This window comes from Hyaena hyaena, unplaced genomic scaffold (genome assembly GCF_003009895.1).
Source record: "Hyaena hyaena isolate Hyena2069 unplaced genomic scaffold, ASM300989v1 scaffold_562, whole genome shotgun sequence".
Classification (NCBI taxonomy): Eukaryota; Metazoa; Chordata; class Mammalia; order Carnivora; family Hyaenidae; genus Hyaena; species Hyaena hyaena.
Window position 1 is genome coordinate 482,262 of NW_024081198.1, and position 27,015 is coordinate 509,276.

Sequence of the window (27,015 nt, forward strand, 5' to 3'; positions counted from 1 at the left end):
TTTCTGCTGCGTAAGGTAAGAAAATGGGAACAGCCAAAGTTTAAATATTTTTGAAGGTCTTAAAAAAAAAAAAAAAAGCCCAAATGAAGCTAAATCTTTCTTGAATCAGAAATCTACTTTATATTGAAAGTTAAAGTTTTAAAAAACACATGTTGTAGTTCTTACTGAATGACTCATCTAGAACTAGTACTTTTGGGTGTAGCAGCTTAGAAAAGGGTGGGAGTTTTTGATCCCTTCACATCATTTTGCGTATATAATTGAACCATATTTTACTCCATTTATATATCTCTCATATTGTGGAATAGAATCTTGGGTATTGACCCGAACATTGCCCCCAACAAGTTCTTTTGGATGTACTTCAACCTAAAAAACAAACTTAGCCCATTTTGTATTTTTTACAAAAATTTGCCCATTTAATAGAAATGAGTATACAAAGTTGTTAACATCTATGCTTTTTTATAAAAAGTAGAAATGCATATACGTAGGTAAGCAATCAAAATACATGCTTTCTGTCAGAGGAGTTAACACTTCTATTATTAGACCAGAAGACTTCCTTTTAGTTTGGATGTCTGGGTCTGACTCACAGGGCTGGGGGTGGGGTTTGGCACTGGACACCAGCCTCCGGCAAAGCATTAGGCAAGAGAACCCTGAAGCCGGTCATGTACACAGGTGAACTTCCCATCCATTCATTCGACTTCGTTTTCCAAGTCAGGAAAACTCAACAGTGGTCGCTACTGTCGTCTCCCCTTGGAGATTCTGAGCAGTGCAAATGTAGTACCCTACATCAGTGGTCTCAAAGTCTTCGATGGTCATGATGCTCTGGGAGATTCTCGTGGTGTGCCCCAGTCCTCTGTGGATCAGCCGCCACGTGTCTTGAATTGTCACGGGCCTTTCATCCTGTTGAAGGACACCCCCCCACACTGAAGCAGAAGCAGCAAGCTGCTATAAACAGGTCCCATTCACCCAACACCGCAGGGTCATCTTACCAGTGCCAAACCCACGAGGACTGTGGTATGCATAGCACAGGGGAGCTTTTACAGTATACCCAAGCCTTATACTGTTGGGAGCGCTCTTTTTGCTCTTCAGTAAGTAAGTTTCTACTTAATATGAAATTCTTCTGGAACCCCAGCAGCATAGAACGAGTATTAAGCAAGAAACCTAGATAAAAATTTCAATTGCTCCCCTCCTCACAGTGCCCACTCGATAGTTCTGTGATTCCAGAATTTACAGCCAGTAAAGCCTGAAGCCCTCACTGGGTAAGTGAACCAGAGCTCCCCAAGGTTCCGATTTGGGGAAGGGAGTGGTAGAATTCATCAGCTAGGCCAAAGGACTCCAGTGGGAGCTAAGTTGTACCAAGCATGGATAACACCATGCCCTGGATGACATAATTCCCTATTTCTAGAAAGTGAGATGGTCACTTTGGAGATGCTACGACCACAGGAATCTAGTGTGTTCTGGATTCTTTTTGAACAGGGTTGTAATAGTACCAGTATTACTACACTTTCTGCTCATAAAACAGAAAACAAAACACACTTCTGTTGAAAATCATAGATGTCTTTGAAATGTGACCACATATTTTAACAACAAGGACCTGCTTACGAGGAAAATACTTTTCTCCAGGGAAAGTTGTTTTCCACCAATCACAGCCACTAAGCCAGAAGTGCATTGGCTACTGAGTATGTCTGAGGAGCCAAATCTTCTCTGGCAACGAAGGGATTATTCCGTGTTGGTGGCAAAGCTGTTTATTTTAGTGAGCAAAACAGACACGGAGGCTAAGAGTGCGGGTGTTGCTCTTATGGAAAGTCTATTTTAAAATGATCTCTGGCCTCACAGCACCTCTTTGCCAGGGCCCAGGTTTATATGCCCATTTGATGGATGTCCTCGTCACAGAGCATAGCTCGTAGGGAGAGCTCACTCCAAGGGAGACCAGTTGGCCTCCAAATGACCCAGAAATGAGGGTGGAGAAAGAGAGAGCCCCCCTCCTTTCCCTTTCAGGCTCCATCCGTGCTTAAGGGTTATGAAGAAAAATAACACATAAGGGAGGGACAATGAACTGCCTGATGGAACCCACTTGTTTTTCCCCCTGCCCTTTAAAAAAAGCCACTTGTAAATATACTGGAACATCTTAGAAAACAAGTAAAACCTGGCCTCTGATACAGTTTCACACATTTCTCACACTTCCTAAGTTATGATCTCTTCACTTGAGGGTGTGGCTGGGGGGCAAAACTAAACTTACTGAGCTGGCTGAGGCAGGGGCACGGCCCTTACCTTCTGCCCCGGAAAGATCCACCTGAATTCCACCTCGACATCAGGTTCCCCTAGTACAGTGCAGAGGATGCTGATGTCATCCCCGCGCCTCACTTTGTTTGAAGACGCCAAGATGGTTGTTGACGGAGGGCCTCTAGGAACTGGAAGGAGACAGGGAACGGGAGACAGAATCCAGGAGTATGAGGTTGAAGACAGACCTCAAGGCACATTCTGTTCCTCGCACTGAGCTGCAACATTTCTGCCGCCTTTCCAGCTTCCCAGCCAGTTTCAGGCCTACACCGTCCCATCACTTGCGGTTTCCTGTGCAGCCTCCTCTGCACACTGGCAGTCCAGAAGGGGGGGGGGAGCTCCCCCGGCTCCCCCAGGCCCAGCCATTACGTTTATATAAAGCGAAGAGGACAAACGTAGTGCGAAATGAATGAGAAAGGGAATAAAACGGTTGAGGGAGAAGAAGGTGCTTGTGGGGAGAGAATGAGAAAACATAGAGAAGGCAGGTTGGAAGGAGCGGAGAGGACCAGACGGGTGTGTGCTGTGCATCCTCAGAAGGAAAGGGGTCAAGTCTGAATCTAATGGAAAAGGATGTTCGCAGGAAAGCTACAACTACTACATCTGTTTGCTTTACTTCAGAGCATTTTAGAAATATCTCATTGGTGTCAGTCCAGTGAAGTAATTTGGATGGCAGATTTGAGCAAGCCAATGGGCTAGGAGCGGGGGCTACAGCAGCAAACAGCACAGACATGGTCTCTGAGCCCTGGCGGACCTCTCTTCATGGTCTGGAGGAGGCAGACACTAAACAAGTAACTGTACAGTTAATGTTAAACTTGAGTTGCACTATGAAGAAGACCAGTAGGCTTTTCATGTTCAGAATAGTCTGAAAAGCAAGACTGGCTTCCTTGAGGGACCAATGTTTGAACTAAAAACCTGAAGGGTGAGCTTCCCAGGCATGGAGGGAGAAGCAGGAAGGGACCCGCAGCCCGGGGATCACAGTGTGTGAGCCTCCACGGTGAGGTGGATGAAGGCCAGGGGGCTGCAGAGTGGGGAGGAGGGCAGAGGGCACCTCAGCCCACATGGAAGATTCTGACTAGAGTTCTAAGAAAAGTGGAGCCCAGGGGCACCTGGGTGGCTCAGTCCGTTAAGCATCTGACTTCAGCCCAGGTCAGGATCTCATGGTTCATGAGTTTGAGCCCCCCCACCAGGCTCTGTGCTGACAGCTCAGAGTCTGAAGCCTGCTTCGGATTCTCTCTCTCCTCCCTCTCTGCCCCTCTATGCCCCATACTCGGTTTCTCAAAAATAAACAAACATTAAAACGATCCCATTTTAAAAAGTTCAATTTTGGCGCGCCTGGATGGCTCAGTCTGCATCCGACTTTGGCTCAGGTCATGATCTCACAGTTCGTGGGTTCGAGCCCCGTGTTGGACTCTGTGCTGACAGCTAGCTCAGAGGCTGGAGCCTGTTTCAGATTCTGTGTCTCCCTCTCTCTCTCTCGGACCTGCCCCTGCTCACGCTCTCTCTCAGAAATAAAACATTTTAAAAAAAGCTCAATGTTTAAGGGAGAGATTTGAGCATACTTCACTTGCTTCAAGAAGTGAGGAATTAGGCCAATTGGAAGAGACTGAATTTACACAGCCATGGGATTTTTCCAGTAGCTCTCATCATGGAGAAGGGGTACAAGCATGTTCTCTAGAGCGGTATTTCCCTGGACAGTGGGAGGAGAACAGGCAGGCAAGGAGGTGAGGGCGCGGGCAGAGAGCATGGAAGTGGCAAGCCCTGGAACCCAAGCTGGGTGGGCGGGGAGGGCAGGGGGGCAGTGGGGAGCGCAGGGGCAGGTGGTGAGGATGAGGACAGACACAGAGGGGTCAGTGAACACTGAGCAACAATCTGGGCCAGGATGAGGTGGTTCATCACGACAGTGTCTGACTCAGTGTGTGATTCGCATGTGGGAGCAGATGTGGCTGCGGGCAGGCTGATGGTGCAGCTGAGGGAGGGGTCCTGGAGGCGGAGGGTCAAGAGGGTCAGTGGACTAGGCTGATAGCTCCAAGTGGATGTTGACATCACCCAGTGATGAGGAGGACCAGGAGCTAAGAAGGGGAGTGAAGGGAAAGGAGAAGAGAAAGCTGATGGGGCCACAAGACTCGGAGGAGCAGAGGTTCCTGACAGAAAATGAGAGCACAGGGTGAGGAAGGGGGCACAGACACAAGAAGAACTTGACCTTAGTTGGGGAGGGATGGTGCCCTTAGGAGACCACAGATTTTGATTACAACAGAGAGGATGCTCTCATCAGAGAGAGTTCTAAGAGGCTGGAAGATCTGGAGAAGCACTGATCCGTCACCCAGAGACAGTACTGGAGCGAGCAATGGGTGAAGGGAGTCCAGGGGTCTTAGCTCAGGGTCACAGGCAATTCTAGAAATGGCAGTGCAACAAAGGAGCCTTTAAGAACAGCATTCTGTGCGCCCCAATTTCCACCCACGGTTGGGAAGAGCAGTGTCTGAGACCGGCTAGCTGGAAGGGACTACACTCTTGGCACTCGTAGGCGCAGGCTTACCTTCCACGTAGAGTAGTTGGTACTTGACTGAGATCTGGGACTTGCCCCCAGCCTCGGCTTTGCAGTAGACCACCCCCTGCTGGTCAGAATGAGGTTGCAGATACACAAAGCCCCTCTTCATGTCGTAAACAATGTCTGTTCCATTGGCTGGGATTTCCTTGGCAGGGAACTCCCTGTGCAGGGTGACTTTGGCTGACAGGACAGTCACTCGACAAGGAACCACAGCCTGCCTGTCCCGGTTCAGGTAGACAACATCAAAGTAACTGGGGGAAGGGACAAAGAGTTCTCCTTTCTCTGCAAAGGGAAAGAGATTTATTTATTCTGGAGAAACAAGGTAAGAGTGCTTTAAGGATTTTTACATTCTTTGGGCACAGAGAGGAGACTGACAACATACTCAGATACTGAGTCTTTATGCATAGAAAAAGCTGCTCTTCAATGCTTTTCCTTTTTTGTTAAAAAAAAAAAAAAGATTTTACTTCCCATCTCCTTAAAGGTAACAAAAAGCTATTGGTGGAAGCCCAAGTCAGGCCCACGAATTCCCCTACTAAGAAAGCTGAGGAGTCAGGTTTCCTTATGTTAAGAGCAGTTTTATAACCTGTGAACAGGGGCTGTTGGGTGACTCAGTCAGCTGAGCCTCCGACTACAGCTCAGGTCAGGGATCCCACGGTTCCTGAGTTCAAGCCCCACATCATCAGGCCTCAGTGCGGTCAGTACAGAGCCTGCTTCAGATCCTCTGTCTGTCTCTCTCTTTCTCTCTGCCCCTCCCCCACTTGTGCTCTCAAAAACAAACAAACATTTAAAAAAACCAAAAACAATCCTGGGAACAGCGTGCTATAACTCTGGAGACGTTAGCCCAAAGCCTGTGCTCAGTCACTGAGAGCGGCTCCCCAGCACAGCGAAGCCTCCGAGAGGCCCGCCTAAGGGAGGGCCCTGTACCCTTGCCTGACCTTACAGCCCAGAGGACCGTGTTCCTGCCAGTTAATGGAGAGAGAATCAAGGAAGGACAGATGAGGAACCCACTAGCCTCACCTTGTCTAACTGTGGTCTCAGAAGTTCTTATAGCCTGAAATTCTGCCTATATTTTTAAGTTCTAGATGATGGCATTGGCTCTTACAGAAATGAGAGAAACAAGAACTCGCCTGCTTGTACAAACATTCCTCAGAAGGGTCAAAGGGCTGTGGGTTAGAGTTCTGGTTTTGGTTTTTTATTTGTTTTCTGGCATGGCACATTAAATCCTCTGTTTTCTAGATGCAAGCGTCACGGAATACTACGGGAATTGCTAAGAGAAATCTTTGAACTTAAACATACTCCAGCATTTGTTCATTGTTTCCCACAATGTTCCTGTGGAATAATTATATAATGATTATTATAACGAATAATTATGTAATGATTATTATAACAAATAATTATTCTTGGCTTTCTCCTTCACTAGCCCTCTTTATGCCACACTCATGTGATGTTTGAGGTTGGGGACAGTATTCCTAGACACAACATCAAATGTCTTTGTGGGCCAAAGAGCTCTTTGGCTGTGAGTGCCAAGTTCACTGTCATGGAGGTCCTTCCCTGGCTCTGAGATCAAAAAGGAGTAGGTCATGGATCAATGAGTCTCCATCTTTTGCAAGGCTTCCTACCAGCCTGGGTGACGTGTGCCACCTTAAGGATAAACTGACTTTCAGGCTTAGTTACGGGGCACCTTGGTCAATGCCATTTCCAACACCTATGTGTTCACACAGAGTAAGTCTACGTGGCCTTGGTTGGATCAACTTCATCTCTGGGCTTCCACATCCCCATTTGGAGAGGAAAGACTCTAGGAGTAAAGATAGCTTTTGCTCAAAAGCACTTCAGGAATTTCTCATTGTAAGATTTTGAAGTAACTTTCTTTTAAGTTTTTATAGAGGAAACTGAGCCAATAAACAAAACTAGCAGCATAAGTGAAAAATCCAAATTCTAGAACACAAAAATGTGGTCTTACTTCTTGTTACTATAAAACAATTTGAAAGAAGTGACCTCACCAGTTGCTTTAACAAACAGAAAAAAAAAAACTGTAGTAGATTCTCTCCACCAACAAAAAACTTTGCTGAAGTTCATTTAAACATTTTAGATTACATATGCCCCCTTGCAAACATATTTGTATCTTTTCAAATAGATGACGAGCATTACTTTAAGAAAACTAAACACATGGAAATTTGGATTTCCAAAAACAAACAAACAAACAAAAAAAACCCCATAGGCTATAAATTAAAATCCAAATTTCAACAAACTCTGTATTTAGTAAAGTGCTCATTAATGTGGTTTTACTACATATGATCATTGGAGCCCAAGCCTTTTGGTATGAGAAAGCCCTACCACTGGTAATGTTCCCCTTGAACTGGGCAGTTGTTATGTGTGTGTTCATTTGAGGATAATTTATTGAGCTGTATATTTGTGTAGTTTTCTTTGTATATATTATGCTTCAATAAAAAGGAAAAAAACCTTCTGAAACCCTCTCAGATAAAGATTAAATATAATATGGGACAGTGGCTTAATCAAAAATTGCACAAATGAACAACAGTTGAAAAGAGGCTTCACAGTGTTTGCAGTCAAACTCTGGGAAACATACAAACATAACGAATGCCAGACGCTTCTCTATGTGGGTCGTGGGGAAGCATATGTTCTGAAAGAATTGGAGCCCAGCAGTGGGAGGCTCAGCTTCCACAACAGCACATCTTGGTTTTGCAAACCCACCCATGCCTGGAGAGACAAATGGTAAACCCTGTACTGAAAATCCAGTTGGCCTCTTGGCTTGGGGTTGAGAAAAGAGAAAATGATACAACCTATTAGTAGTCTGCGACCCTTTTTGATTCAAGTTCCTTTACAATTGAAGTAAATAGTTTAATAAATATTTTAGCCTTCCTTTGATTCACTAAAGAGCTTCCCACAAATTAAGAACAAGGACCTGGTCCCAAAACTCAAAGACAGCCCTTAACCCTAATGGGACATTTGGCTCAAGGGAAGGAAGTCTTTGGTTCAAAATTTCAAGTCAAAACCCAATCTTTTAGAAAGACGTGACAGTGCTAACCATGGCAAAGAATCTTCATTCTGTGATGTGAAGTGTGGTATCAGTCCTTGTCCAGAATAAAAGGCTGTAAGGGCACATGGGCAAGTCTGTGCAGCACGTTCCAGAATGAGGATCAGAAGGGATTACCTGTGAACAGCTGTTAGCAATTCTTCCGGCAACACCAGTGATGCTACCCGGTGTCTTTCTGCCTGTCTATCAATCTACCCACCACTTTGTCCTAGAAATGGATTAAGGCAGTAAGAACATTAGATCCTAGGTCAGAAAAACAGGGGCTGACTCTTGACTCCCCATTACCAGTCATGGAACACTGAACAAGTCACCTTGCCTTTTAAAGTCCCAGTGTCTGCATCATTATTTCTAAAATAGAGATGGTTAAGTAGCTTCTACTTATTTCCTAGGGGTGTGGCAAAAACAAAAGGAGATCCACGTGACTTCAACATTATAGAGTGCTCTCTGCTAATGCATCTTCTGGTGAGCTGTGTGCGTGGGAGGGAAATACAGGACATTTGCTAGCATTCGTTAGTGGCCAGGGTAGAACATAGTTTGGGTCCCAGGCCTCAGTCACAGTAGATCTGAAGGGTGGAGGGACTCAGGATGTAGACAAGGCTCATGAAGGCTCCTGCCTGGACACTAAGGACGCAGTCTGGCTTTACCAGAGTTGCCAGGACAATAGTAGCTCCTGGCGGCCGCATCTGTAAGACTGCTGAAAGCTACTCCTCACCTCTGAGGCTGTTGGAGAACATCATACCCCAAACCTCAGAGTTGAGCCGGCTCTGCAGAGTGGGCTATTCCTCAAGTGTCTGCTTCTCCAGGAGCAAGTTTCACCTGGCAGACACATACCTGACACTGCAGCCGAGACCAGGTCTCCACTCCGACCTGTGCGTGTCTGTGCCCTTCACGCAGCACAGGGATGGGGGCAGGAGCCACACGGCCCGCAGGCTTTGGGAATCGTGCCCCCCAAATTTCAGCTCACAGCATGCTGAGAGCAAATATGAGGAGGCCTTTAGCTAAGCATTGTATGACCGTGGAGGCTCTAGAAAGGAGACGGTAATGGGTCCCGAGAGCGCAGTGACTGAACATCCACAGCAATGCTGCCCAGGAGAGCTTTCTGTAATGAGAGGCGTGTTTCCTGTCTGCAACGTCCAGGAGAGCCACGGGCCACATGTGGCAATGGAGCCCTCGAAACAAGGCAAGTGCCCCTCAGAAATTGAGTTTTAAATGGTTTAATTTTAAAAGATTTCTACTTAAATGCAAATAGTCGCACATGTCTAGTGGCTGCCATATTGGCCAATGTAGGTACAGGCTCTGGAATCAGACAGCCTGTAAATCCTGGTAATGCCACTTACCTGTACGACCCAAAGGATGGATTTCATCTCTCTAGACCTCTGCTTCCCCATGTAAACAACGGAAATGACATACGGACTGCCCCTGGAGGGCACTGGGAGACGTCCGTGAAATAATGGACATGCGCTGACAGAGCCCGCCGCACAGGGAGTGCTCGGATTACCACCGTTAGGTACTCGGCACACGGTGGGAACCTAGAGCTCTGGGCCGAGTCCAGAATTCTGAAGAATCCCACCGACACGCCAAATGGTTTACCTGTAAAAAAGATGTAGGTGGAGCCGGTTTTGGTCTCGTCCTTCCTGCAGATGTAGCCCTGACAGAGCTGTCCCCAGCAGCTAAACTCGCCCGTGTCCGCGGCCGTGGAGTTGACCAGAGTCAGCTGCCCATAGCGCTCGTGCTGCCTCACGCTGTCAACGGAAGCAAAGCCCACTCACACCGGGGCTGGGGGCCCGCAGGCGGCCCCCCTGCTCCGCTGTCCCCGCACGCAAGTCCCCCGTGCTCTGGGCAGCATGGCCTCTCTCAAGTGCCAACAACTAGGAACAGCTGTTTGGGGGGAAAGTGTGTGGAAGGGTAGGGGGTAGTCAGAGAAGCTTCTAAAAGGAAGCAAAAAAGACCATTATGTTTTATAACAAGAGATTCTCTTCCACTTCAGAACTGGTTTCCTGAAGTAAAATCACTGGTGCGTTAGCAAGGCAGCCACACAAAGTCAGCCAAAAAGCCTTGGCCAGGTGTTTTGCTTTCACGTTTGCTCCTAATGAGCCCATTTAAAGAGCAGTCAACGTGAAAGAAAGCACACAGCATGTTGGCCAGTGTGCAAAATCTCTTGGATCAATAAGGGTAAGTCTCTGAATATAAGCCTGGGATCTTTGAGATGCCACATTTTATAATAAAAATGAAAACTCTGAGGGCTCCTAGGTGGCTCAGTCACACAAGCATTTGACTTAGGCTCAGGTCATGATTTCACGGTTCATGGGTTCGAGCCCCACATCAGGCTCTGTGCTGACAGCTCAGAGCCTCAGGCCTGCTTCAGATTCTGTGTCTCCCTCTCTGTCTGCCCCTCCCTAGCTCATGATCTGTCTGGCTTGCTCTCTCTCAAAAATAAGTAAACATTAAAAAATAAATAAAAACTTTCCTTTGGGGAAAAATGCTCAGTTGCTAAGATGCTGAGCCCCAATTATGCAGCCCACCTCTGGTACAGTGCTTAGAACTTTTGAGCATTTAAGTTTTCCTCTGACCTCACACTATTATTACTTCTACTTTTATTTTCTCATTTTGTATCTCTTGTATTTGTAGCTTGTTGTATGTGAATATATTTGCAAACTGCTTCAGTTCTTTCTGGAATGAGGAGGAACATAAATATTAATACTAAACTCTATTATTAGCTGAGGGTAATGGTGATTAAGTATATTGTGTTGTGACAGGAATCCAGATGTATCATCAATGGGACACATATTCCCCTGCGGTTTATGAGCCTCTGAGTGTGGGCACACCAAAATAAATGGTTTTAATCCGAGGATGCATCTCAAATAGCCAAATGGCTCACCCCTGTGAGATCCACATACTTCTGTGATGTAGTGGAGACTGTCCGGTTGTATTGTGCAACAACATCAGCGTGGTAGCCACACTAAATTTAGCAAAGAACCAAATGTCTGGTTGGTTAGTCCTAAACACAGCCCCGCTCTGGTTCACCGCTGAAGAGCTGCCTTGCCCACCAGTGCCTTCCCACTCCCACGCCATCAACTACCTCCTTTCAATGGAACGGAAATCTCTCCTCCTTCAGGAAGCTTTTAATTAGAATCAACTCTCGCTTTCACCTAGTGATGTAATTACCTCCCTTGTTCTCTATCCCTCAGACCCCCATGGCTTCCTGTTATTACAATGGATGGTAAAAGCTCTGAGGGCGGGGCCTGGGCCATATTTGTTTTATATTCCCTAAGCAACAAATCTGTGCAGAGGACACAGTAAAGATTTTCTAGAAATGACTGGACTGAAATTGAACTGAACCACAGGATTGGAACTGGGAAGAACCTTAAAGAGAAGGCACCCATCCAGTGATGACTGGGAAAGAAGAAACAAAGAAAAAAGAAAAAGGCATCCGGCTCCCAGCATTGCAGATGAAGAAACTGAGTCTCAGAAAGAAGTGACTTCCCTGAGACCTACAGCTGGTGGATACTGAGTCAATTACTTATGTCAATTAAGTATGTACTAAATAGTCACTCGTTCGACAAGCAAACACAAAGAAAGTTCTGCATGCCATACCAGATTCATTGCATTATTCTAATTATAGCTTAATTACACATAATTGCAGACGAGTAGTAATTATTGTGAAAACCACTACAACAATGACACATAATACACCCCCCACATTGGAGATAGCACAGCAAATAAAAAACAGTGGACCTCAAGGATATTACAGCCCAGGTAGGTGGTTAAAACTAATACACATGAAAGGATCAGAGAATAAGGGGTATTCAAAACAAGGACAATAGGAATTCAGACAAGGGATTCATCCTTGTGGGTTGAAGAGGCTGAAGGCAGCTTTGAGGAGGAGATCAGACATGCTGGACTTTAAAGGCGGGGGTGGACAGGCAGGGGCAGTGAGCTCCCTTGCTCAGAAAACTACGGTCCGCAGAGGGCTGGGACGGGCCTGGGCTGCTCTTTTTACTGCACCGCCACAGCCTGAGTACATGGTGGGTGGAAGGCACTCAATACTGATTTAAGGATTTAACGCATTCACCACAGAGGATACAGAGGGAGGGGGTTGGGAGGCCCGGGGCATTTGGCTGAGAACAGGCATCAGGGACCGGGTCTGGAGGTGGGAAGTGATGGCCACTTTAGCCAGGGCACGAGGTGGATGTGGGACAGGCAGGAGGAAGGGGGGAGACCGAGAGCCCGTTTCTGTGATGAACAGCACAGCAAGTGCCGGGGTGGGCTGGGTGCCCGCAGAGGAACGGAAGCAAATTCAAGGCATACTTTTGACAGACGGGTATAAGAAGTGGAAGAAAGAGCTATATCATTAATGACCACTCAATTTGTATTTCTGTGTTAGAAAGACTGGGGCTTTAACCAATTGAGACAGAATCGCTGAGAAGAGAAAGGAGATTGGGGTAGGCAAAATCAAAAATCCACCATTGGAGATTTTGAATTTGTGATGAAATGTGGGTCACTCAAGTGTGGATGTCAGTTGATGTGGCACTTGGAAACACAGGCTGGGGCACGGAGGAGACAAAACGGCACCAGATTTGTATTTGGTGGAGTCATCTACAGAGGAGTAAGAGAAGCTAAAACAAAGAATGAACTCAACAAGAGAAAGCATCGAAAACAAAGAGAAGGTTGAAGACAAAATCTAGATTCAAACTAGGAGTCCAACAGGGCAAGAAAAGGTAGAGAGAAAATAGAAGAATCAGGAAAGGGTATCATCAAAAAGGAAGATTCAAGAAATGGATGCTTGAAAGCATCAGATGCCTTTAATAGAGATTCATGCCCCTCCCTCATCCCCCACCCCTACTTCATTTGGCAGAATGAAAATTTTTGGCAATGACCAAAAATGTAATTTCAATTGTGAGGACAGAGTTGACTTTCAGCAGATAAGAAATGGAAAGGTGGAAAGAAAACAGAGGTGGATGTCTTCCTAGGTAGACCAAAATATCTGTCCACATTCCCTATAGAGCTCAGAACTGGGGTACAAAATCAGTATGTAATTAATCAACATATCGAGCACCTCCTGTGGACCCAATATTTGCTAGCACTGTAGTAATAGAAAGTACTAGATGCCACTCCTACCAAGAAAGGAATTGGGCGCAAAGAAATTTAGCACTTAGGAATAACCCTACCACCATGAAATCTACACACTGTATCTTTAGCAGGGTTGGGGGTGGAAGGAAGGAAATGCACTGGAAGACATTTCTGAATTTTTCCACCCCCTCTTGTATGCAAACAATATAAAACAGGAAACAAACTGTTTAGCAGGATTACAGTTTAAATGCCTGGATTTGAAATGTCCGTTTCTTCTAATGGCCTCACACAGCCCCGGCAGCAGTTTTTCCAAAGAGATGGACTATGACCTATGTTTCTCTGGAGGCAGAGTCTGCACGAAGAAATGGAGACAAGGATTCAATGCGCCCTGCAAAGCACTGGGAGACCCTCACACAAGTACTGTCCCCTTCTCTTTTATAACACTTAACAAATCCCCAGGAATGGAATGGTGGATGGTGTGAAGTTTAAGTGGAGGAAAAAAGGTGCTACATCAAAGTGCCCCCCAAAAGTGTATTTAAGATGAGTAGAATTTACACTGATTGGAGGTAGCTCTGAACATCCTAGAACACCTCAGCTTAGGTCTTCCTCCTCCAAACGTGCCCTTCCAGACCTGGCTCACAGTAAGCTCAATGAAGGACAAGTCAAAGTTTCAAAGAGTATTCAAAATTTACAACCATGTACGTGCGTGCATGCATGTGTGAATGTCTTCCATTGGGGTCCTGTGGCCTTTACAGTCCACTCCCATCAATGGAGGCTTGAAGCTTCCAGCATGTTGCCCATCCTACTCTTCTCTGGAGGCAGTAGATAGGGAGGTTCTATCTTGGGATGGCATAGAGGGGGAGGTTGACAGCTCTCAAAGTTAGGGACCACTGTTGACCTCACCTGGGGCAGTGACCAGGTAACGGTGGTAGGGTCCATGCTCCTATCCTTCCTCCAGACTCTACAAGCCAAAGGCAGAAGGTAAGCCCTCAATTACAAAATAACTAGTCATCAGTCCCATAAATACTTAATGATCATAAGTTAAATGGGAGGTTCTGAAGTGCAGAGTAAGAGACACAATGATACTTAAGTAGTTTACTGCTCTCAAGTTACCCCCATACAAAATGCCATGGGAAGCCCAATGAGGGTAACCAGGCAAAGCTTCAGGGCTGAGAGCATCTTGGGGGAAGAGAAGGACTTTTCACAGGCACAAAGTAGGGGGCATGCATTCCACAGGAAAGAGATCCCCTGAAAAGAGACAAAAGGCAGTTTGGTTCATGTCAAAGAGATCTTTGACTGGAACACAGGTGGGAAGAGGTTGATGCTGACGGTCATGGGAGGCATAAGATCCTGCACTTTGGAGACACAGTGACAGGATTCAAACCCCAACACGACTTGAGATTCCTTAGCTAGGAGACGTGGAGCTCATGCCTGCCACATTCTGGCTGCACTTAGGAGTGCAGGCATTGCGCTAAGCGCTTTGGATACGTTCAAGACCTAGAACAGTGCCTGGCACAGAGTAAGTGCTTAATACATTTTGGATACTGCTATTATGATGGTCCTCTAGTTTTCATGACCACATTAGGATGGAGGTACAATTTTTCCTTTTACTGATGAGGACACTGAAACTTAGAGAAGTACCTTGTCCAAAGTCTTCTAACTGGGAACAGTAGAGCTTCCAATCCTAGCGCCACAGACTCAGCTTACAAATGTTCATAAATAAAAAGGGCATGGATTTCCATCCTACTGAAATGAAATCCAGGAATTGTGACTAAGAGATGGTGCCTCTAACTGGCTTGCAAATCCCATTAAATAAGGACACATGCATACACACACCACAATAAAAAAACATGGAAGATATGGTTTTAGCTGAGTAATATTTGTGAGAGTCTGTTTTCTATTTAAACAGCCAATTAACAGTTCACTAAGTGGAGCATCTGGGTGGCTCCGTCGGTTAAGCATCTGAATGCTTAATTTTGGCTCAGGTCATGATTTTACAGTTCATGAGCCCCAGACTCAAAATAAAGAAATAAACATTTAAAAAACCAATTCAGTGAGTAACTGAAGAGAACAGGCGCAAGAAAACAACTAGTTATTAAACATCTACGCTATAATGGACAGAACTTGAGGTGCACATTACTTTCTCTCAATCCCATGAGATGGAGATGGTCAAACTAATAATAATGGCTAAAACGTAACGAGTGCTTCATATGTGTTAAGTACTGTTTTAATCCCATTAAAGATTCTGATTTCATCCTCATAAAACATGAAACAGGTGCTATTGAGGAGCCTGAAATTAAGTCCTCCATCAGAAACAACCTCAGGCTGCACGTGGTCCCGGTTCCAGGAAAAGCCTCAGCTGAAGCCCCCCTCGGACCGCCCTCGGATCTGCCAATCAAAAGAAATGTGTCACATTCCTGTAGTCTTGGAGACGAGTCAGGGCTGGGAACTGCAGGTAGTTACTTTGTACAAACTTGCCAATCAATCACCGCTTGCAGAAGCCAGCGTAGATTCTCTGAGCCCACCTCATAATTGGTCATTTTAAAAGCCTCTCAAAGGTCATGATTGGGTCCCGCCAAATGTAACGGACGCCTTGCAGATACTGAATGGTCAAAACGGTTACTATGCTGTTACTATGGGTGCTGTACAATTATGACTGGCGCTTATGTAATGATGCAAAACGTACAACGTGTGCACAGTAACACCCCCCGCCCTTCCCCCATAAAACCCCTGCTCGCCACTGTTCGGGGCTTCACCTTGCTGCTGCTGCTGCTGCGCCGGGAGGCGGGTGAGCCCCTGCTCGAGCTTGTAATAAAGACCCTTTTGTTCTTGCATCGGTGCCAGCTCCTTGGAGGTCTCTGGGGACTCGCGATTCGGGCATAACACTATTATCCTCCCCAAGTTATAGTTGAGCAAACTAAGGCTGGAGAGGCTCGGTGACTTTCCCATGTAAGTACTGGAACCACAGGAGAAGGATTCGAAGGCTTCAATAATGTTCCCAGGGCCACTCAACTATATGAACCCAGATATTGTGTACTGGAAACCCTGTTGCCTCTACTGACATAAAAGAGAAGCATAGGGAGCAAGAGAAAAAGATGCAATCCCAAATCTGCCTTATTCAGCATGCACTTCAAAAATTAATTTGGTTTCAACCATATACAAGGTGCTGTGCCAAGCATCAAAGGAGATAAAGATTCATGTGTATTTGCTTGTTCACATTTCGAGTGTTTGTACACGGCCTTGTGTTTAAGCTTCTTTTTAAGAATGTGTCAGAAAATAATTGCTCTATGATATGCTGGGAATGGAGCCATATCGACAAAGTACAAACCCTGGGAAACAGACAGCTGGTAAAACATATCAAAGTTTCACAGTTTATGATTTAAAAGAGAAGGATGATGAAAGGAAATATGTTTGAGAAACTAGTAGGGAACCAAATATGCAAAATGAGGAACAAAGTAAATACAGTTTCAATATCAGAAACTAAGCTGAAAAGTCCCTCCCTCTCTCTTGCTTTCTTCCTTCCCTCCCTGCCACTCTCTCACCCTCCCTCCCTCCACACCCCCCCCCCATCCTGTATGTTTGAGGACTGTCCAAGGACCTACTCAAAATCTTTGCAATGTCACTACAGTACTTCTGTCCCAATAACAGTTTAGGTTAATGTTGGTGAATGTGACTCGAGACTTTTCTACGACAACGACTTATGCCAGATGCTTCGGTATTTTTAAAAAAGAAGTCATAGGAGGGGGCCAAGTTTACAGAGAAGGAAAACCCTGAGCTCACCTCTTCTCACAGACACAACAAACAACTACATAATAACAACTCTCTCCGGGAACAACCTAGAGACCAGCAGAGCAGCTCTGAAACAACTATAGATATAAAGAAGAAGCCACATTAAGAAGAGGGGAAAGGTCAAAGACATGGTGCAGTCAGGACCCACATCCCTGGCGCAGAGAGGAGGCACTCCCTAAGGAGTAAGGGGCTCAAGCTCCACATCAGGTGCCTCAGCCGTAGGGGCGTGAAGCAGGAAGACAAGGCCCAATCATGTCTTGCTTTGAAAACCAGTAAGGTTTAATTAACTTCAAGAAAGCCAGAAACCATAGGAAGCCAAAACTCTACTTTTCAAGGGCTTGAACACAAATGACTCATACCAAGACCTATCACAGAGGCAGCAGTTTGGAAAGTGCCTGGGCCATATGTGAAAGAGATTTATTGACTAATTTTAAGGCCTGGACAATAGAAGCAGGGATGTGTAGGAATGTTCTTTAGGAAGGGAAGGCTGGTAGGTATCATTTTATTTTACTCTCCCTCTATCTAGCTGGGCCAGCACTGGTGGGTGCCATCTCTGACACATTCCGTTTACCTTGCTAGCACCACTCACTCCACCTCCACATTCCCCTGTGGACCCAACTGACCAGTAACTGCCCCAGCCACATGGCTGCCACTCTGCCACACCCAGGAGGTGGCCTCAGTTAGGACGGGTAGTCCCCACTGTGACTCCACTATGCCCTGCCACACTTGGTGAATAGCCTTGGCCTGGACTGCTGCCCCTCAACGTGAATCACACACTGGGTGGCTCAGTCAGTAAAACATCTGACTTCAGCCCAGGTCTTGATCTCACTGTTTATGGATTCAAGCCCGCATACAGCTCTGGGCTGATGGCCCGGAGCCTGGAACGTGCTTCAGGCTCTGTGTCTCCCTCTCTCTCTGCCCTTCTCCCACTTGCACGCTGTCTCTCCAATATAAATAAACATTTGAAAAAAAGGTTTTTTTAAGTGACTTACACCAGGAGGAGGGGGAACCTGCCACAGACTCCAGTACAAGCACAAAAGCCACAAAAGGTCCTTACAACCCTGGTCACCACCAACCCTGCAGCAGCTAGAGCCCAGCCACAAGAAGGTGCCTACAGATCACACAGGGTCTACCCTGAGCTCTGGAGAGCCTGGTTCTGGTGATCCTGGGAGGATTGCTCTTCTGGACCCCAGGGGACACCTACTATTTAAGACCATTTCTTCAGGACTGAGAGACATAGTTGATCTATCTAATATACAGAAACAAACAGAGAGTCAGACAAAATGAGGAGACAGAGGAATATGAAAAAACCTCAGGTAAAGGACTAAATGAAGTAGAGATAAGCAATCTACCTAATAAAGAGTTCAAAGTAATGGTCAGAAAGGTGCTAACCAGGCTCAGAAAAATAATCGATGAACACAGTGAGAACTTCAACAAAGAAAAATAAGATATTAAAAAGAACTAATCAGAGCTGAAGGCTATAATAACTGAAATTTTAGAAATAGATGGGGCACCTGGGTGGCTTAGTCATTGATGTCCAACTTCAGCTCAGGTCATGATCTCAGTTCCTGAGTTTGAGCCCTATGTTGGGGTCTGTGCTGACAGCTCAGAGACTGGACTTTGCTTCTGGTTTTGTGTCTCCCTCTCTCTCTGCCCCTCCCCTATTTGCACTCTGTGTCTCTCTCAAAAATAAACAAACATTTAAAAAAATTTATTTTATTATACTATAGAGAATCAACATCAGATTAGAGGATGCAGAAGAACAAATCAGTTATCTGGAAGACAGGGCAGTGGAAATCGTCCAAGTGCAAGAGAAAAAAATGTTTAATATAGTTTAAAAGACCTCTAGACAACATTAAGCAACATTATAGGGATCCCAGGAAGTGAAATAGAGAGAAAGGGATAGAACAATTTTGTGAAGAAATAATAGTTGAAAACTTCCCTAACCTGGGAAAGGAAACAGCCATCCAGGTCCATGAAGCACAAAGAGTCTCAAACAAGACAAACTCAATGAGTTTCACACCAAGACACATTATAAATTAAACTATAAAAAATTATATAAAAAGAGAACCTTAAAAGCAGCAACAAAAAAGCAACTACTGGCATACAAGTTACATACGTCAGCTGATTTTTTTAGCAAAAACTTTGCAGGCTAGAAGAAAATGGCATATATTCAGAGTGCTGAAGAAAAAGTCCACAATCAAGAACAATCTTCCCACCAAGATCTCCTCAGAATTGGAGGAGAGTAAAGAGTCCCCCAGACCAATAAAAGTTAAAGGAGTTCATTAGCACTAAGTGGGTCTTTAAAGAAATGTTAACAGGATTTCTTTAAGCAGAACAGAAAATGTCATAACTAGAAGAAAATTATAACAGAAAAAATATCAATGGTAAAAGTAAATGTGTAGTAAAAGTAGTGGATTAACCACTTATAAAGCTAGTATGAAGGTTAAAAGGCAAAAGTAGTAAAATTAACTATACCTAGAATCATTGGTAAAGGAGTACACAAAATAAAAATATATAAAATATGATGTCAAAAACATAAAATGTGGCAAGGGAGAATAAAATGTAATGCTTTTAGAATGTGTCCAAATTTAAGTGACTGTCAACTTAGACTACCGTATACATGGGTTGTCATATACAAACCTCATGATAACCACAAACCAAAACCTATAACAAATTTAAAGAGAGAAAGGAAATCAAACGTAACACTAATTAAAATAATCAAAACACAAGGGAAGGGACCAAGAAAAAAAACAAAGAAATGGTGAAGAACTACAAAAACAACCAGAAAATAAAATGGCAATAAGCACATACCTACCAATAAGTACTTTCAATCTTACTGTACTAAATGCTCCAATCAAAAGACATAGGGTGAGTGAAGGGATAGAAAAACAAGATCCTCTATATGCTGCCTATAAGAGACTCACTTCAAACCTAAAAGCACATACAGACTGAAAATGAAGAGATGAAGAAAAATACATTCCATGAAAATGGAAATGAAAAGAAGGCTGGAATAGCAATACTTATATCAGACTTCAAAACAAAGACTATAGCAAAATACATAGAAGGGCATTACCTAAATGGATCACTCCAACAAGAAGATATGGCTGTATTTATCTATGTCCCAAACATAGGAGCACCTGAACATATAGAGCAAATATTAGCAGACGTAAAGGGAGAAATTGACAGTACTACAATAACATTAAGTGACTTTAGCATTCCATTTACATCAATGGATAGTTTTTCCGAAGAGAACATCAGTAAGGAAACAGTGTCCTTAAATGAAACATTAGACTACATAAACTTAATAGAAATATACATACCATTTCATTTTAAAAAACCAGCAAAATACATATATTTTTTCAAATGCACAGGGAACATTCTACAGATTAGATGACATTTTTGCAGCAAAACAAGTCTAAATAAATTTAAGAGGATTGAAATCATATCAAGCATCTTTTCACACATCAATATGAAACTAGAAATTTTTATAAGAAAAAACTGGGAAAAACGCAAATGAGGCTAAACAACACACTCCTAAATAATCTGGGTCAATGAAAAAATTCAAATTGTCTTAATACCTTAAGACAAATGAAAATAGAAACACAATGTTCCACAATCACTGGGACACAGCAAAAGCAGTTATAAACGGGCAGGGATACAGACGATCTCAAGGAACAAGAAAGATCTGAAATACACAACTTAACCAAACATTCAAAGTAACTAGAAAAAGAATAACAAACAAAACCCAGAGGAGTAGAAAGAAGGAAATACTAAAAAGGAAAATAAAAATAAATTTAAAAATACACACACAAATAAAAAAGATCAATGAAACTAAGAGCTGTTTCTTAGAAAAAAGAAGCAAAAATAATAAACCTTTAGCCAGACTCATGAAGAAGAAAAGAGAAAAGGCCCAAATAAATAAAATCAGAAATGAAAGAGGAGAAATTACACCAATCAACAACTCCACCTGTAGGAATAAATTATGACTACCTATATGTTTACTGCAGCAATGACTCAGATGGAAAAGCGAGAAATAACCTAGAATTCGAACAATATGTAGTTAAACATGCTATGTATTATAGTCATGACAGAAAAATATTCATGATATGTTAGGAAAAAATCATAAAGCAGTTGCAGTTTATACATTTTGATACAATTATTTTACAAATAAAAATAAAACTGGAACTTACACTGAAAGGGGTTGAAAAAAGAACCAAAGTACAAAGCCAGTAGAAGGAAGTAAACAAAAGCTTACAGAAGAAATAAATGTGATAGAAACCAAAAACCAATAGAATGGATCAATGAAACTAGAAGCTGGTTCTTTGAAAAGATCAGCAAAATTGATAAACTTTTAGCCAGACTCGTCAAGGAAAAGAAGAGAGGATTCAAATAAAATCAGAAGTGAAAAAGGAGAAATAACAACAAAGACACCAAAAATACAAAGGATTATAAGAGAATATTATGAAAAATTATACACCAACAAATTGGACAACCTAGAAAAAAATGGATAAATTCCTAGAAACATATAACTTTTCAGAACTAATGCATAAAGCAAGAGAAAATTTTAACAGAACAATCACCAGCAATGGAACTGAATCAGTAATCAAAAAACTTCTAACAAATCAAAGTCCAGGACCAGAAGCCTTCACAGCTGAATTCAACCTAACATTTAAAGAAGAGATAATACCTGGTCTTCTCAAATTATTTCAAAAAATACAAGATGAAAGAAAACTTCCAAGTTCATTCTGTGAGGTTAGCATTACCCTGATACCAAAACCAGGCAAAAATACTACAGAAAAAGAAAAACAAAACCAATACCTCTGATGAACACCAATGCAAAAATCCTCAACAAAATATTAGCAAACGAAATCCAACAACAAATTAAAAGAATCATTTACATGAACAAGTGGGATTTATTCCTGAGATGCAAGCGTGGTTCAACATATCCAAATCAATCAACCTTATACATCACATCAACACAAGAAGAGATAAAAAACTTGATCGTCTTAATAAATGCAGAAAAAGCATCTGACAAAGTACAACATCCATTCATGGTAAAAACTCTCAACAAAGTAGGTTTAGAGGGAACATATCTCAGCATCATAAAGGCCATATATGACAAACTCACAGCTAAGATCATACTGAACAGAGAAAACTGAGAACGTTTCCTTAAGATGGGGAACAAGACCAGGATGTCCACTCTCACCACTTGCATTCAATATAATATTGGAAGTCCTAGCCACAGCAAACACATGAAAGAAAGAGATAAAAGGCATCCAAACTGAGAAAGGAGATTTAAAACTTTTACTATTTGCAGATAACATGATCTTACATAGGGAGGGATATATATATATATATCCTTAAATATATATATATATATATCCTTAAATATATATATATATATATCCTTAAATATATATATATGTATATCCTTAAATATATATATATATGTATATCCTTAAATATATATATATGTATATCCTTAAATATATATATATCCTTAAATCTATATATATCCTTAAATATATATATGTATATCCTTTTTTTTTTTTTTTTTAAATATTTTTATTTATTTCTAGGACAGAGACAGAGAGACAGCGTGAGCAGGGGAGGGTCAGAGAAAGAGGGAGTCACAGACTGAAACAGGCTCCAGGCTCTGAGCTGGCAGTCAGCACAGAGCCCGACGCGGGGCTCGAACCCACGAACCATGAGATCATGACCTAAGCGAAAGTCGGACGCTTAACCGACTAAGCCACCCAGGCACCCCTATATATGTATATCCTTAAATATATATATGTATATCCTTAAATATATATATATATATCCTTAAATATATATATATATCCTTAAATATATATATATATCCTTAAATATATATATGTATATCCTTAAATATATATATATATCCTTAAATATATATATATCTCCTTAAATATATATATGTATATCCTTAAATATATATATATATATCCTTAAATATATATATATATCCTTAAATATATATATATATATATCCCTAAAGACTGCATGCACGCGCGCACACACACACACACACACACACAAATAGAACTGACAAATAAATTCAGTAAAGTCTCAATATAGAAAATACACAGAAATACGTTGTACATATTTCTACACTAATAATGCAGCTGAAGAAAGGGGAATTAGGAAGACAATCCCATTTACAACTGCACCAAAACAAATAAAATACCTAGGAATAAACTGAACCAAGGAAGTGAGAGAACTGTACTTCCAAAATCATAGAACACTGATGAAGGAAATTGAAGATGGTGCAAACAAATGGAAAGATATTCCATCCTCATGAATTGAAGGAACCAACACTGAAAAAATGTCCATATCACTCAAAGCAATCTACAGATTTAATGTAATCTCTATCAGAATAGCAACAGCATTTTTTTAAAAAATATTTTTATTTATTTCTAGGAGAGAGAGAGAGAGAGAGACAACATGAGCAGGGGAGGGTCAGAGAGAGAGGGAGACACAGAATCTGAAACAGGCTCCAGGCTTGAGCTGGCAGTCAGCACAGAGCCCGACGCGGGGCTCAAACCCACGAACCGCGAGATCATGACCTAAGCGAAAGTCGGACGCTTAACCGACTAAGCTGCCCAGGCGCCCCAGCAACAGCATTTTTTACAGAACTAGAACAAATTCCTAAAACTGTACAGAACCCTAGAAGACCCCAAATAACCAAAACAATCTTGAGAAAGAACAAAGCTGGAGGTATCACAATCCAAATTTCAAGATAGACTACACAGCTATAATAACCAAACCAATGTGGTCGTGGCACAAAAAGAGACACATAAATCTTTGGAACAGGAGAGCCCAGGAATAAACCCACACCAGTACGGTCAGTTAATCCATGACAAAGGAGGAAAGAACATAAAATGGATAATAGTCTCTTTAATAAGTGGTACTGGAAAACTGGTCAGCGACAAGAAAAAGAATGAAACTGGACCACTTTCTTACACTATACACAAAAGTAAACTCAAAAGGATTAAAGACTTAAATGTGAATCCTGAAACCATAAAACTGCTGGAAGAAAACAGAGACAGTCATTTCGTCTATGTCATCAGCTATAAAAACATTTCTCTAGATATGACTCCTCAGAAAACAAAAAACAAAAATAAACTATTGGACTAACCAAAATAACCACCAACAAAACAAGGCAATGGCAACTTACTGAATAAAATAAAATATTTGCAAATGATGTATCGGATAAGAAATTAACATCCAAAATATATAAAAACCTTAGACAACTCAACACCAAATAATAATAATAATAATAATCTGACTAAAAAATGGGCAGATGACCCAAACAGACATTTTGCCAAGGAAGACATACAGATGGCCCATCGACACATGAAGAGAGGCTCATCTTTTGGGTATTTACTCAAAGAAAACTAAAACACTAATTCAAAAAGACATATGTATCGCTATGTTTACTGCAGCATATTTACAATAGCCAAGAAATGAAAACAACTCAAGTGTTTTATCAAGAGATAAATGAATAAAGAAGATGTGGCATATATATATGCATGTTATATGCATATATACACACACACATATATACATACACACACATATATATATATACATAAACACACACATATATACATATATATGCTGAATATTATATATTGTTTTTTAAAAAAACAGAATGATACTTTGGGGCACCTGGGTGGCTCACTTGGTTGAGCATCCAACTTTAGCTCAGGTTATGATCTCACAGTTTTTGGGTTTGAGCCCCACGTCAGGCTCTGTGCTGACAGCTCAGAGCCTGTAGCCTGCTTCAGATTGTGTATCTCCCTCTCTCTCTGCCCCTCCCTTGCTTATGTTGTCTCTCTCTCTCTCAAAAAAAAAAAAAAAAAAAAGAATAGTACCTTGCCATTTGTAACATCGATGGACCCAGATGGTATAATGCTAAGTGAAATAAGTCAGACATAGAAAGACAAATACCATATGATTTCACTCATATGTGGAATTTAAGAAAACAAATGAGCAAAGGGGGAAAAGAGAGAGAAACAAATCAAGAAACACTAACTATAGAGAACAAACAGATGGTTACCAGAGGGGAGGTAGATGGGGAGACAGGTGAAATAGTCAAGGGGATTAAGAGTACACTTAACATGAGCACTAACACATAAAATTGGTGACTAATTATATTGTCCATCTGAAACTAATATAACACTGTATGTTAATTATGCTTTAACAAAAAGCTACAACTGGAATATTCTATACTACAGTGTGAAGAGTGTAACTTGGATTTTTAGTGACCTCTTCTTTTTAATTTTCTTTGATGTCTAACTTTCTAAATTGTATAAGTATTCTGTAATAAAGAAATGAAAACTATAATAAAAGCAAATCAAGTTAAATCACTTACAAATCTTTAGAACAGATACTCTATAAATGTGTGATCGTGAATGGCTTGTTTGTAGCTTAAAAATCTGGAGGTGAGGTTTTTGTTTTGTTTTATCATCTCTGCCTTCTTGGTATGTGGATTCCAAAAGACAGGAGCAGTAGAATTCATTTGGAGGCCTCCAAAAGTCTAGTATATTATTTTGCTCTGATTAAGAAAAACACTGACCACTGGAAGATAAAAATAACTGAGTGCAGTGTGACTTTGTTCTCAGATCCGCCCTCCTCCTCTTGTGCATGTAATCTGTGCGGACTACACCACTTCCCTGGAGCTCAATCCCGTCCTTCTAGGCTCCTGGATCTCATTCGGCCTCACCTCTCACCTGGTTCCCACTCTTGGTTGTGCTACTTTTTTTTTTTTTTAATGCAGCCACAACTCCATCACCCAGGTTGAATCTTGGTATCTGCATCAGCTTTTCATCTTGTTTCTACTCCTTACACTTTATCAACCAAATAAACCCTTCTAGAAAAATGTCTCCTCTATCCCCTTCAGATGCTCTACAAAACTGTCAGATATATGTTACTAAAAAACATTTATTATTACCTCCCAGTGCAACTCCCAGGGCTCACAGAGTTGACTGTGGTCATCTCTGCTTGGTACGGAAGTCGCCTGTGCTCTCCCAACACTGCCATCATTTACCCTCCTCTCAACACAACCAAATTCCTCACCAACCCCAAACACACTGGTGTTTTTCCATCCCAATCTTCCAACAATCTCTTTCCCTCGGAAAGCCTCTCTTATTTTCCATCTGGCCTAAACCCGGTTGTTCTTCAGAGTTGTATTATTAAAAAGACCATTTATGTGCAGTGGCATTTGTAAAATTGTTGTGTTGATAAAAAACAGGCCTCAAATAGAGTCACTTAGGTTAAGTCCCACCAAGACTTAATACCTAACCTAATAGCAATTTCAGCCTCTTCTAGGAGTGGAATTTTTAACTCTAGGAGTCTGAAATTTCCTGATCAGCACTAGCGAGGGCATCTGTGTAAGACCTCCAGCCGCTCCACCTGAGAAAAGGTGACCATGACCTAACAATCTTTTCTCTTCTTTTGCTAATAACTTTCTTGTCCTGCCCCATTTCTACTTACAAAATCCTTCCATTTTGCATAACTCCTGGGAGCCTCTTCTATTTGTTGCATGAGAAGCTGCCTGATTCATGAACTTTTGAATAAAGTCAATTAGGTCTTTACACTTACTTGGTTGAAGCTTTGTTCTTTGGCAGATTTGGTGGTGGCAGCAGAACTGCCAGAGATTTCTAATGGCTTTGGGGACAAGAAACACAGGCATGGTGGCTGCGAATCCTTCGAGTTCTTCTTCTCATCCTTTCTGAGGGCTGTGGGTAAGATTCTCTTGGTTCTGAGCGCCACTCACTTTGTGTCCAGCTCCTGATCTAATTGGCTTTCCAGAGCTTCCTCTTTGATTAGAAACCCTAGCCCTCGGTTCTGCCCCTGGATTCCATACTGAGAAGTGCTGGTGCCGGCTGGAGGTCTCCCGTTTGTTTATAATCAGTCCACACCTCCCACTTTTAGATTCTGCTGGTTCAATCCGATTCCCAATCCCCATATTCCACATAGGGAACACCTAGCTGTTATCAACTACAGGTAGACTAGACCCAACCTAAAAACTGGACTGGGTCTAGGATCAGACTAAGTCCAACTTAAAAACCAAATTGGAAGGTACCTGGGTGGTTCAGTTAGTTAAATGTCTGCCTTTTGATTTCAGTTCAGGTCCTGATCCCAGATTTGTGAGATTGAGCCCTGCATCAGGCTCTGATTTTCTTAAGATTTTCTCTCTCCCTCTGCCCCTCCTCACCTCAAAAACATTTTTAAATTTTAAATTTTA

The 27,015-nt window shown here is 42.4% G+C and overlaps 1 protein-coding gene across 1 annotated transcript in view; it reads right to left on the minus strand.

Annotated features, from left to right (window-relative positions):
- Window positions 1–314: 314 nt before the first annotated feature.
- PDGFRL (platelet derived growth factor receptor like) overlaps window positions 315–27,015 on the minus strand; it is a 67,062-nt gene continuing 40,361 nt past the window's right edge. The window contains exons 3-6 of the mRNA XM_039256280.1: window positions 9,468–9,619; window positions 4,811–5,104; window positions 2,269–2,408; window positions 315–897 (exon numbers count right to left, since the gene is read on the minus strand). Coding sequence (XP_039112211.1) covers window positions 709–897; window positions 2,269–2,408; window positions 4,811–5,104; window positions 9,468–9,619 — 775 coding nt within the window. The 3' untranslated portion in view covers window positions 315–708. The remainder of the gene's footprint in view (window positions 898–2,268; window positions 2,409–4,810; window positions 5,105–9,467; window positions 9,620–27,015) is intronic.